This window comes from Mustela nivalis (genome assembly GCF_964662115.1).
Source record: "Mustela nivalis genome assembly, chromosome: 3".
NCBI classification, from domain to species: Eukaryota; Metazoa; Chordata; class Mammalia; order Carnivora; family Mustelidae; genus Mustela; species Mustela nivalis.
The window spans coordinates 151540749-151554857 of NC_139022.1; the positions used below are offsets into that span (position 1 = coordinate 151540749).

Genomic DNA, 14109 nt, shown 5'->3' on the forward strand with positions numbered 1-14109 from the left:
AAGGGAGGGGGCGTGTGTAAGTGTGCACACATGCATGTTTCTAGTAATTGTGATATGATTGCCTTCAAATCTGTTATACTTTAAAACTGCTAAATAGACCCCAGATCTATAAATAGTTGTGTATATTTAAATAATGGTATATTTTTAAAGTACTTAAAAAGATTAAATCTTTATAAACCCACAGAATCCTCTTTAAAGTTGTAAGCTTTGGTTTATGAAATTCATATTATTTAGGCTCTAATCTTGTAAGTCAGTGTTACCATCTTAGGAAGGTAATTGAATAATTAATGTTGTGGTACACTTTTGATTTTAAGATTTGAAGATGGTACGGGGGAAAGAAATGGTCATTCTTGAGAGGAAGTACTTATCATGCCTTCTTTTATTCTGAATATACTATGAACAGAAAAGAAAAGATTAAAGGTGTGGGAAAGTAGTAGACTTTTTGAGATGGCTTGGGAGAAATTTTCTTATTAGGACGGTATAATGAAGCCCTAAGTTACATTACTGGACATCAGTACTTATTAACATGCTGCTAATCTGTTCCATGCATAATCTCCACTTCTCTGTATACTTCCTATTTGAAAGAATTTTAAGTCAAATGGCAGAAATTATATATTTTATTTATAATTATAAGGAAGATTTTTTTTAATATAGAAAAGAAGAAGATTAGGACTTGTAGCTTAGTTTCTGAACTAAGATGACCCATTTGGCATTTCTAACCCTCTAAAATCATTTATTCTTCAGGCTTTGGATATTCATCATACTGGGCCAAATTAATTTGTTATCTTGATGTGTTCTATCTCTTGCACATTTTAATTTAATTTAAACAAATGTTTTCTCAATTTTTATTAACGTATTATGTAATTGAGGTTTGTAATCTTAAATTATTATGCTTTATTTCTTATAGTACAAAACCCCACAACTTATTCCCCTTGAAAACCTCCTTGCATTCAAACAAAGCCAAGAGAAACTAACACATAATTTATTTGAACGAGGCGATTCTGGACACCTTCAGCTACTAAATGTCAAAATAGAACCATCTGAAATGAGACAAGGAAAGGACAGTAAAAAAAGGCAAGTTTTAAGTGAAATTTTATTTGTGAATATCACTTACCTGCAAGTGTCTTATTAGTTAAAATATCCTAGTTATAAAGGTGAAAGTTACCTCCCAGCCTATACACAATTGCATATTCAATTTTCTTATCAAATGTCATGCATTTAAACACATATTCTGGGGCATTCTGGGGCGCCTGGGTGGCTCAGTGAATGAAGCCTCTGCCTTCGGCTCATGTCATGATCTCAACGTCCTGGAATTGAGCCCCACGTCGGGCTCTCTGCTCAGTGGGAGCCTGCTTCACCCTCTCTCTCTCTGCCTGCTGCTCTGCCTACATGTGATCTCTCTTTCTGTCAAATAAATAAATAAATAAATAAAATCTTTAAAAAAATAAACACATATTCTGATTAGGAAAATTCCTGTACTGTGAGGGAGAAATATTATTTTTTACATTTTATTAAGGAATCCTTCACTGGAATCCATAGGCTGGAAGATTCTTTTACATTTTTCTTTTTTTTTCTTTTTAAAATTTTATTTACTTGACAGACAGAGATCACAAGCAGGCAGAGAGGCAAGCAGAGAGAGAGGAAGGGAAGCAGGCTTGCCACTGAGCAGAGAGCCCGATGTGAGGCTTGATCCCAGGATCCCGGGATTATGACCTGAGCCAAAGGCAGAGTTATTAACCCACTGAGGCACCCAGGCACTCCTCTTTTACATTTTTCTATAACATTATAAGCAGTTTTCTTTTTGTAGGACAAATATTTGGTATCTCATACAATAAATAGTCCATGTACTACCTAATGCACTAAAATATTATTATTCATCTTACCATATCCTCCAGATTCTTACAAAAGAAGCAGAAGGGTAAATGTTGTGAATTGTTTTAGGGCACTAAGAAACATCCATGTAAAAAGTAAGGCTGTGACTTCTTTTTTTTTTTTTTTTTAAGATTTATTTATTTATTTCTTTGACAGAAAGAGAGAGAGAAATCACAAGTAGGCAGAGAAGCAGGCAGAGAGGGGGAAGCAGGCTCCCTGATGAGCAGAGAGCCTGATACAGAGCTTGATCCTGGGACCCTGAGGTCATGACTGGAGCCAAAGGCAGAGGCTTAACTCACTGAGTCACCTGGCGCCCCAAGGCTGTGACTTTTCTTTTTCTTTTTTTTAAATTTTTATTTTTTAAATTTCAGTGTACCAGAATTCATTGTTAATGCACCACACCCAGTGCTCTATGCAATATGTGCCTTCCACAATACCCGCCACCAGGCTCATCCCCTCCAAATCCCCTATCTCCCCCATCCCCCATCCCCTATCTCCTCTCCAAAACTTTCAGTTAATTCCTCAGAGTCCACTGTCTCTCATGATTCATCTCCCCCTCCAATTTCCCCCAACTCCCTTCTCTCCATCTCCCCATGTCCTCCGTGTTATTCCTTATGCTCCACAAATAAGTGAAACCATATGATAATCGACTCTCTCTGCTTGACGTATTTCACTCAGCATAATCTCTTCCAGTCCTGTCCATGTTGATACAAAAGTTGGGTATTCATCCTTTCTGATGGAGGCATAGTACTCCATAGTATATGGACCACATCTTCTTTATGCATTCATCCGTTGAAGGGCATCTTGGTTTTTTCCACAGTTTGGCAACCGTGGCCATTGCTGCTATAAATATTGGGGTACAGATAGCCCTTCTTTTCACGACATCTGTATCTTTGGGGTAAATACCTAGTAGTGCAATTGCAGGGTCATAGGGAAGCTCTATTTTTAATTTCTTGAGGAATCTCCACACTGTTCTCCAAAGTGGCTCACCAACTTGTATTCCCACCAACAGTGTAAGAGGGTTCCCCTTTCTCCACATCCCCTCCAACACATGTTGTTTCCTGTCTTGCTAACTTTGGTCATTCTAACTGGTGTAAGGTGATATCTCAATGTGGTTTTAATTTGAATCTCCCTGATGGCTAGTGATGATGACCATTTTTTCATGTGTCTGATAGCCATTTGTATGTCTTCATTGGAGAAGTGTCTGTTCATGTCTTCTGCCCATTTTTTGACATGATTATTTGTTTTGTGTGTGTTGAGTTTGAGAAGTTCTTTATAGATCCTGGATATCAGCTTTTTGTCTGTGCTGTCATTTGCAAATATCTTCTCCCATTCTGTGGGTTGCCTCTTTGTTTTGTTGACTTGTTTCCTTTGCTGTGCAGAAGCTTTTGATCTTGATGAAGTCCCAAAAGTTCATCTTCACTTTTGTTTCCTTTGCCTTTGGAAGCATATCTTGAAAGAAGTTGCTGTAGCTGATATTGAAGAGGTTACTGCCTATGTTCTCCTCTATGATTCTGATGGATTCCTGTCTCATGTTGAGGTCTTTTATCCATTTCGAGTTTATCTTTGTGTATGATGTAAGAGAATGGTTGAGTTTCATTCTTCTATAGATAACTGTCCAATTTTCACAGCACCATTTATTGAAGAGACTTGTCTTTTTTCCACTTTGTATTTTTTCCTGCTTTGTTGAAGATTAGTTGACCATAAAGTTAAGGGTCCGTATCTGGGCTCTCTACTCTGTTCCACTGGTCTATGTGTCTGTTTTTGTGCCAGCACCGTGCTATGTTAGTGATCACAGCTTTGTAGTAAAGCTTGAAATCAGGCAACGTGATGCCCCCAGTTTTTTCTTTTTTTTTTAATTTTTATTTATTTTAAAATTTCTTTTCAGTGTTCCAGAATTCATTGTATATGCACCACACCCAGTGCTCCATGCAATACGTGCCCTCCATAATACCTCCCACCAGGCTCATTCAGCCTTCTACCCCCCACCCCTCTAAAACCCTCAGATTGTTTTTCAGTGTCCACAGTCTCTCATGGTTTGCCTCCCCCTCTGATTTCCCCCAACTCCCTTCTCCTCTCCATCTCCTCATGTCCTCCGTGTTATTCCTTATGCTCCACAAATAAGTGAAGCCATATGAAAATTGACTGACTCTGCTTGACTTATTTCACTCAGCATAATCTCCTCCAGTACCGTTTGTTTTTCTTTTTCAACATTTCCTTAACAATTCGGGGTCTCTTCTGATTCCATACAAATTTTACGATTGTTTGCTCCAGCTCTTTGAAAAATGCCGGTAGAATTTAGGTATAGACATTTTAACCATGTTTATTCTTCTGATCCATGAGCATGGAATGGTCTTCCATCTTTTTGTGTTCTTCGATTTCTTTCATGAGTGTTCTGTAATTCCTCAAGTACAGATCCTTTACCTCTTTGGTTAGGTTTATTCCCAGGTATCTTATGCCTCTTGGTGCTATAATAAATGGAATCGATTCTCTAATTTCCCTTTCTGTATTTTCATTGTTATTGTATAAGAAAGCAACTGATTTCTGTGCATTGATTTTGTATCCTGCCACAATACTGAATTGCTGTATGAGTTCTAGTCCTTTGGGAGTGGAGTCTTTTGGGTTTTCCATATAAAGTATCATGTCATCTGTGAAGATAGAGAGTTTGACTTCTTCATTGCCAATCTGAATACCTTTTATTTCTCTTTGTTGTCTGATTGCTGTTGCTAGGACTTCTAACACTATGTTGAACAAGAGTGGTGAGAGTGGACATTTTTGTCATGTTCCTGATCTCAGAGGGAAGGCTGTCAGTTTTTCCCCATTGAGGATGATCTTCAAAGTATAGGAATAGAGGGAACATTCCTTAACTTCATAAAATCTATCTATGAAAAGGCTGTGACTTCTGATGAAGAGCATTTATAGTGTTTTACCCATAATGGGTATTCAAAGATGTATTGACTGGTAGATTACTACGGAGTCTAGCAAAAATAGTGTAAGAATTTCGCATTTAGGGGCAGTTGGGCATCTGCCTTCAGCTCAGCTTAGGATGCCAGGATCCTGGGATGGAGTCCTGCCCCTTGCCCAGGGGGAGGGAGTCAAACCTTCTTGCTCAGCAGGAGGTCTGTTTCTCCCTGTGCCCCTCCCCTTTCTCATATTATCTCTCCCTCTTTCTCAAATAAACAAAATCTTTTTTAAAAAAATATTTTATTTATTTATTTGATAGAGAGAAAGAGTTCACAAGTAGGCAGAGAGGCAGGCAGAGGGCAGGGGAAGCAAGCTTACTGCTGAGCAGAGAGCCCGATGTGGGGCTCGATCCCAGGACCCACTCAGCCACCCAGGCGCCTGGCAAATAAATAAAATCTTAAAAAATAATAATAATAATTTCACATTTACAGGCCCTAAAGTCTACTACCAGTGCTCTCTTTCCAGAAATGTTTCCTCCTTCCATCTTTGTCAGGTATTCCCTCATCAAAATAAGTCTTCTCCTTAGCTTTTTGGGCCCTCTTTCCTCCTTGCTGGGTTTTTGCTGAGGTGACTTAAGTGTACTTAACTTCTTCAAAAGGGTGATTGGAGACATCCTGTAGGGCTTCTGGGGGCAGGTCAGAGTCTCCAGAAAGGAGCATTTGAAAATTACTTAACAGGTGTGACTCTGACCTGAGATTCCAGTGACTAACAGAAAAAGTCAGTTCGCTAGTAGAGGAACTAAAAATAACTTTCATGTGTCCCTGACATTTGCTTCCATTTGCTTGAATACTACCAAAGGATCTTGCTCATTTAATTATATGCCATAGAATAATTTATTGCCATAATTTTGATAACCCTCTCCCTATATAGCATAATATAAGTGAAAAACTGTTACTAAAATAGTAACATGTTTTATTCTTTTTAACAGACAAAGACGACGAGCTGAGAAAGAGCTGCAAGAAAAAAGATCAGAGAAACTGAAGAGAAAACCAAGGGTGGCTTTCCAACCAGAGGGTTCCCTTGTGAATGATAATGATTCAGAAATAGTTATGAAACCCAAGGTACAGAAACAGTATTATACATGCCTCTCTGGTCTGCCTGTACATAGAATTGGAAATGTCTTTGTGGTTTATCTAGTCTTCTGATTGCTGGAAGCTTCCAATTATGACCAGGAGAATCTTCACATCATTAAGTACATAAGCCCTGTTGCATTCCTCTTTGGAATAGTGGACATATAGTTGCAAATGTGAAAAGTTTTTGATTTACCTGCCTGTGTGACTTTTTTATGTTTGAAATCACTCCTTGCTTTTTTTGTGACTTCTTAATACATGTCATATAGGTTCTTTGGGTTGCTCCTATTATAGTTTGACCCTTTTTCAATCCCTCCAGCATTTTCCACACACAGGTTTGTTAAGTAACCTATATATTGAAATCAGATCTTTTCAAACATTACTTCTAAGTTTGGTGACTGTTTACATATTTTTGTGACAGATTAAACACTAACAGTTTTGTTTATAAGGATTTTTTTAAAAAGATTTTTTAATTTATTTGACAGACAGAGAGCATTAGCAGGCGGGGGGGGGGGGGTGGGAAGCAGGGAGCCCAATGCGGGACTCGATCCCAGGACCCCAGGATCATGACCTGAGCCGAAGGCAGCGGCTCAACCCACTGAACCACCCAGGCGCCCTGTTTATAAGGATTTTTTAAAAGCATACTGTCGTGAGCCTCAAAGGCATGTCTGGAGGCATTTGCTACCATTGTTGAGTCCCTGAGCAGTTTTGATACAGTGGGGGGACTATTTGAGTGTTAGAGCTGCTCTGCAGCGGAGAAGAGCACACTGTAATTTAGTGACTGCATTAAGTTAGTAATGTTCTTTTTTATTGCTTGGTTTATGAGTTTTGTGAACTTCTTAGTGAAGTTACTTTGATAGAGTAAATAAATATTGAATGGATTCAAGCCTATACATAAACATTCGACAATCCTTTTAGCTATTTAATTTTTTTTCAAAGTAACGATTGTCTTTGAGTTACAATCATAGAATGATCATTTGGGGATTCATTTAGGAGCAAGAACATCCTGGTTCCCAGCCTTTGGATGACTTCGATATTCCTTTTGGTATGTATAATCATGATTAATGTAGTGTCTCAGTTCAAAGTTAAAATCAGTTTTCTAGAATTATGTAAAATTGAATTATGTAAAATTATGTAAAAATGAGGCTAAATTATTTTAATTTTATCTTCAACAAAATAGAGTGTGTGTGTATGTGTGTGTGTGTTTTGATGTGTTATCTGGTAGAGCAGTGGTTGAAACTATGGCCCACAGGCCATGCCTGTTTCTGTAAATCAAAAAAAAATTTTATAAAGATTTTATTTATTTATTTGACACAGAGAGAGATCACAAGTAGGCAGAGAGGCAGGCTCCCCACTGAGCAGAGAGCCCGATATGGGACTCTCCCCAGGACCCTGAGATCATGACCTGAGCCAAAGGCAGAGGCTTTAACCCACTGAGCCACCCAGGCGGCCCCAGCTCTTAAATTTTTTTGATGACACTCAAATACACATCTACCCTCTCTCATCATTCTTTTCTACTTTCATCTTAGATTTAGCATGTCCAAATTTTATTTTTTTTTAAAGATTTTATTTATTTATTAGAGAGGGAGCGAGCCTGAGCAGTGGAGAAGTGGGGGCCAGAGGGGCAGAGAGAGAGAGGGAGAAGCAGGGTTCCCACTGAGCAGGGAGCCGTCAGGGGTCGTCTCTGTTCCAGGACCCTGGGATCATTACCTGAACCAAAGGCAGACATTTAACCGACTGAGCCACCCAGGCATCCCCCACCCCCACCACCTTCCTTGATGCCACTGCCCTGCATCAAGCCTCTGTATGCCTAAACCAAGCAGTTTTTTCCCTAACTGACCTGCTTAGCTTGTACCTCTCAGCTTCCTAACCCATCTGGTATTCTTTCCCATTCACTTGTCTTAAAACCACTTTCTCGGGATGCCTGGGTGGCTCAGTGGGTTAAGCCGCTGCCTTCGCCTTAGGTCATGATCCCGGGGTCATGGGATCGAGTCCCACATTGGGCTCCTTGCTTGGCAGGGAATCTGCTTCTCTCACTGCCTCTGCCTGCCTCTCTGCTTGTGTATACTCGCTTGCTCTCTCTCTCTCTTTCTGGCAAATAAATAAAATCTTTAAAAAAAAAAAAAAAAAACCACTTTCTTTTTCATTCTTAACAGTGTTTTGTTTCGAGTTTTTGCTTTGTGGAGGTAGTACATGTTCACTGGAGAAAATATAAATCAGGAATAGGAAGAATAATAAACTCTTCCCCCCACCCAGAAAAACTCCCATAATTTCTCTGTCTAGAGGTGGCCAGTGTTTTCTTCCAAGGTTTATTTTTTAAATATCTCCACTCATATATATCTGTAAATACATATATATGTAGTTAAATACTCTTATATAAATGTTTTGTTTATTTTTATTTAATATAATGTAATGTTATATATTAATAATATTTAATATGTATTTAATAATTATATTTTAGTAAATATATGATTAATATGTGTATGTGTCATTTCAAACAACAGTAATTCTCCAATTCTCTGACACCAATTCAGTTCTGACAATAACCTGGAGTTAACACCAATCCCACAGATTAATGGCTCAGTCTCAAAAGACCACTTCAGATATCAGCTACAAATGGGGTCCCCATACACCTGCACATTTGCCCAGTCAACTACACACTCAGGGATTCCCATGACTCACCCTCCAGGTTCACTAATTTGCTACAGTGATTCCAGAATTCAGAGAAGTGCTTCACTTATGACTATACTTTTATTATAAGGGATACAATTCAGGAATAGCCAAATGGAAGAGACGCATAAAGGAAGGTATGGGGGTTGAGGGCACAGTCTTTCCACACCCTCTCTGGGTATGCCACATACCCAGCACATCCCCTTGCTCATCAACCCAGAAACCCCCTTAACCTCATTGTTTCAGGATTTTTATTGACATTTCATTATATAGGCATGATTGATTGCATCATTAGCCATTGATGATTGAACTGCATCTCCAGCTGCTCTCCATTCCCCAGAGGTAGGGTTGGGGTGAGGCTAATGATGGTTCTGACCCTCTGACCATGTGGTTTTTTACCTCTGGTGACCAGCACCTATCCTGAAGCTATCTAGGGGCCTTTCAAGAGTCACCTCATTAAGCATAAATTCAGATATGATCAAAAGGGTCATAACATGAATAATGACAGGAATTTACTCAGGAAATTCCAAAGATTTAAGGAACTCTGTGCTTACAACCAAGGATGAAGATCAAATATATATATATATAATTATACTATAATGTGCCATAATTGATAATCTCTTATGCTACTTTGTTGTCCTGGATGGTCTCCCAGGAAAATTCACATCTAAACCCAAACTCCCATAATAGACTTTGGACTTTGATTCTATTTGCGGCTAAACTTTTCTACCTAAGTGGAAATTACCTCAAGGGCAGCATGTGCTGTCCGAATTTGCTGTCTGTTCCCCAACAGCTGCTTTGTTCTCTCATTTTCCATCCCCACTGGTGTCACCACCAACTCAACACCAAAACATAGGTTATCTGAATTCTGCCTTCTCCTACCTTCTCATCTAGACAATAACCAGATCTTGTCTGTTTTACTTCCACTGAAATTTGTAAATTTATCATCTCTCCTCCATTTTCACCATTATTGAAGTAATGATCTGAACTGTGACAGCAGCCTCATCTGTCTGGAGCCACTTGAATCTGTATTCCATATACTGGCAGGGGTGGTTTTTCTTGACCATCAACCTGACCATATCATTTTCTTGTTTAACATTTTCTACTGGATCTTCGTCAGCCAGAAGAACAATTAGTTTTCTAGGTTGGACATACAGAATTCTCCACAATTTTGGTTTTGATTTCACTGAGCTGCCTTTGGGAGTTAATGTAGACAGCACCTCATTCAGAAATTCCATTTTTATAACATCTTGGCACCCCATGCCTTACCTCTCTTGAGTTAGGTGCTCTGCTATTGGACTCCAGATAATATGTTGGCTTCTCAGTGATTGCTTTCAATGTTTTGTTGTTATGTTTAAGAAATGCTACAAGAGGATATTAATACTTCAGCTGGATTGCACTTTATGGCCTCTGTGAGAAAGAAAGCTGTAGAATGTCAGGATGCAAGTACAAATACAGACCCAGGTAAAATGCTATTTTACCTTAATTTAAAAATTCATATGTTTTGTGCAATATTTAACATATCTAGACTTTTTATTCAAAATAATGATTTAATATGAATTTTAGTTAAGTGATAATAGTTACTCCTCCCAAGTTCTTATCCTCAACCTTGTTATATACTTCACAAATTTTAAACTTTAAGTTGAATTTATGATAATTTAATTAAAACATAATAGAAATTTTTATTCAAAATACCATGGACTACATCTATGTTTTAAATTTGGGTTCTCTATGCCATTAATTGCCTTCACTGGGATTTCATGCCTAAGACCAAGAAGCCTGGAGCTATGGCTGTTGAAGTTATTTAGGAAGAGGACTAGATTGGGTTGGTATGGGAAGGGCATTTGTAACTGTGTCCAAGAACAGAGGAAATAAAATTTGAAGGAACTGTTATTTGGAATTTTGCCTGACAGACTTCCTTACTCATGTAAGTGCTCTGACTTTTGTGTTGTAGAAATTCTTTTCTATGATATTTAGGAAACAGTTGCTTTCAACTATGTTCAGAACCTTCAAGTGCTTTTCTTAAATCTCTAATTTTATATTATTTAAAAATAGTATTTATTGATATGGTTTCAAAATAATATCATTATAGAATATTTGAATAATATAGCAAAGCTATGAAGAAGATGAAATTAACTATAATCATATCACTTAGAATTAATGTGTTTTTAAAAGATTTTAGGGGGTGGGGAAGAGGGAGAGGAACTCAAACAGACCCTATGCTGAGTGTGGAGCCCAGTGTGCAGCTTGATCCTTCGACCCCAAGATCACAGCCCATGCCAGAACCGAGAGTCAGATGCTTAACCAGCAGTGCCACCAGACTACCCTAGAAGTAACAATTTGATGATTTTTCTTTCAGTCTTCTCTTGCATATTTTACATAATTGGGGTTTTTTTTATGATTTTATTTATCTATTTGACAGAGATCACAAGTAGGCGGAGAGGCAGGCAGAGAGAGAGAGTAGGGGAAACAGGCTCCTCGTTGAGCAGAGAGCCGTATGCAGGCTCTGGGATCCCAGGACCCTGGGATTATGACCTGAGCTGATGGCAGAGGCTTTAACCCACAGAGCCACCCAGGCACCCCCATTTTACATAGTTTGATACAGTATATGGTGTCTTGCCTCACTATCCATACTTTAATCTTCCAAATAGTATTCCTTTCTTCCCTGAGAATTTACCCTTCATGGGTCCCAGTGTTTGCTTTTGCGTAGCAATCTTTGGATACTCTCTAGTTAGACTGTATCTTTAACATATTGCATTATTTATTTACATAGTATAGTTTATACATATGTAGTATATATGTGTAGGTAGCATATACATTGTAGTACATACTTAACATTACAGTATAGTATTTATATTATACTCTCTACTTACCTTATAGTATATGTTTGCAATACTGTCAATATTTTATCTGATATGGTCAGTATTGCATATGTACACAAACTAATTAGTTAAATGAATTTTAATTAAGTGATGTTTAAAATGCTTTATATTTAATTTATATATTAATATATTTAATTTATATTTAATAATCCTAGATGCATAGTTATTCAGACTTGTTTAATGTTTGGGAGTATTAGATGGGCTGGCCTGGGACACCTTTTTTCTGCCTTTAAAAAAGTCTCTTGGTATCTGTGCAGTACATTTATAAGAATGGATTGGATTTGGAAAACAAAATTGACCTATATTGTGTATCCTTTGCTTTCACTTTGATTTCTGCTTATGTCATACATTTCCCTGTGTCATCAAAAAGTACTTGGTAAGCATATTCCTTCTTCCAGTTGTGACATAAAATATTTACCTAATTTTTTAGTGTTGAGTGCATTAGGTGGTTTCCAGTATTTTTCTCCTATAAATAAGTTTTCAGTATCTTTCCACATGTGAGCCTTTGTTTTGGTTACCACTGTGATTTAGCTAATTCTTTTATATTTACCCATTTAATATGTCATAAAAAGGCATCTCATTATTTAGTTTTTGTTTTTATCTGAATGAGGTTAGCCTACAGAAGATGCTTTTGATGCAAATGGTGCATATGCATTTGAGAAACATTCTTATAAGAAAAAACCTTTGAGAAAGCCTTGGAGGTACTTTACTGCTAGATAGTCTTCAAGACTTGGCAGCCTGTTTGCCAGAAGTCTGTTATCATCCAGGTAATCAGGCCCAGGATGAACAATAATAAAATCATAAATTAGCACTAATTTTTAAAAATTAAATTTTTAAGTGGTCAATCTACTTTACTACCTTTAAACACAATATCTAAAAATCACATTCATACATTTAATTTTTTCTGTTTGTGAAATTCTTTTTTGTTTTCTTTTTTTGCCTCAACTCTTACAACTGACTACAAGATAAAAAAGCTACTTCTGAAGAAGTTGTTTCTGAATGTGGTAAAAATCAACAAATCATTTCTTCCATATCAGGTGTGCTTTTTTCTCTTTTTTTTTTCCTGAGAATAACATTACTAATTAAAGACTGTTCTGATGACCAAACAAGAGTTACCACCATCCATAAAAAAGCAATAAAACCCATCAATTGATCGAATAGAGATAGAATGATAATTTAAGTATTTTCACTTTCCTTTTTTCTAGTTTCTGGGTTGTTACATGGTTTAAATTCAAGCCTTGGTACCAAGTTTCCAGTGTTCAATATAATAAGAAATTATATTTTGCATATGAAATTTGAAAGTAATGTTTTATTAAAAGTAAAATGCTAGGAAGTAAAACTAGAGTCCTAGTGAAGGGACTCTAGTTTGGAATATTGGTGAAGTTTAGTGGGGTAAAGTTTGGAGCCGATGACCCAAGAAAGAATTCTTGAAACATCGTTGGTGCAAAATGGTAGTTTAATAAAGCATGAGGACAGGACCCGTGGGCAGAAAGAGCTGCTGCCTCAGGGTTGTGAGAGGGGTGGCTTATTATATATTATGGGGTTGTGGGAGGTAAGGAAAAACTGAGGTCTTTTGTATGTTAAAGAAACTTCACAGGATACAGGAGGCCTTGCCACTGTCAAGTTAAAGTTGTTTTCCCTCTAGCAAGGCATTAATAGGAAGATAGTTGGGAACTTCCTGGAGGATCACTCTGCCTTCTTCCAGTATCTGTCAATGGGCTGCAGCTTATAAGGATATTATATCTACATTTCCTCCTGCAAGCTAGGCCATTGATAAAAATGCTTCATTTCTGTAAATTGCTAAGACATTTATAAACTGAGGGAGACTCAGTTCTTGCAGGATTGTGATCTCTACAAGTTAGCTATTTGTTTTTCCTTTCCTTAGCTTTAGGGTGGCCAAGAGTACATAAGGAATGTCATTTATATCCCATGGGGGGGGTGTTGTGGGGTGTCCGCTTCTGCTTTGTCCCCAGCTTTCCTTCTTTTCCCTCAACACTAGGGCAAAAGGCACAGAGACCATTTGCTGACGTATTGTGATAGGCTTCTTTAGTGTACTTTTGAATAAGAAGCTAATGACTTTTATAAAATTTAGATGTTAAACATTTTTTAATGTTTAATGGTAAAATTAAGCTATGGGCTCTGCGAATATACTAGAAACTACTGAATACTGAGTTGTGCCATTCTATTCTATTCTATTCTGTTTATTTTATTTCATGAAGGGTGCACACCCTAGCAGGGGGATGGGGAGGGGTAGAGTGAGGGGGAGAGAGAGAATCTAAAGCAGCCTCCATGCCCAGCACGGAGCCTGATTTGGGGCTCCATCTCATGACCCAGAGAGCATAACCTTGTTGCGGAAGTTCGAAGGCATCGGAGAAGCTCAAGTAGCACACAGAGAACTGGGAGAACAACTGGGAGAACTTTATTAACACCAGTGGGCTCAGTGAGATCACTCCCAAAGAATGAGCACCCAGCCTTTACTGGGACAGATATTTATAGGCAAACTAGGGATTTTTCGTGGTTTCGCACAGCTGATTGGCTCGGGGTCACGAGGTAGTTCTTAAAGCTATGAGGAAGTGACTTGGTGGAGAAGGGCCAAGTCATCCTCAGTGGCTCCTCATCTCAGTGAGGTGGCCATTTTGGGCTTTTCCACC

At 38.0% G+C, this 14109-nt stretch overlaps 1 protein-coding gene across 1 annotated transcript in view; it reads left to right on the forward strand.

Annotated features, from left to right (window-relative positions):
• The window catches only part of CPLANE1 (ciliogenesis and planar polarity effector complex subunit 1), a 141342-nt gene that overhangs the window by 82540 nt on the left and 44693 nt on the right, over positions 1-14109 (forward strand). Inside the window, exons 34-38 of the mRNA XM_082724195.1 lie at positions 908-1074; positions 5765-5897; positions 6900-6951; positions 9936-10040; positions 12424-12495. Coding sequence (XP_082580321.1) covers positions 908-1074; positions 5765-5897; positions 6900-6951; positions 9936-10040; positions 12424-12495 — 529 coding nt within the window. The remainder of the gene's footprint in view (positions 1-907; positions 1075-5764; positions 5898-6899; positions 6952-9935; positions 10041-12423; positions 12496-14109) is intronic.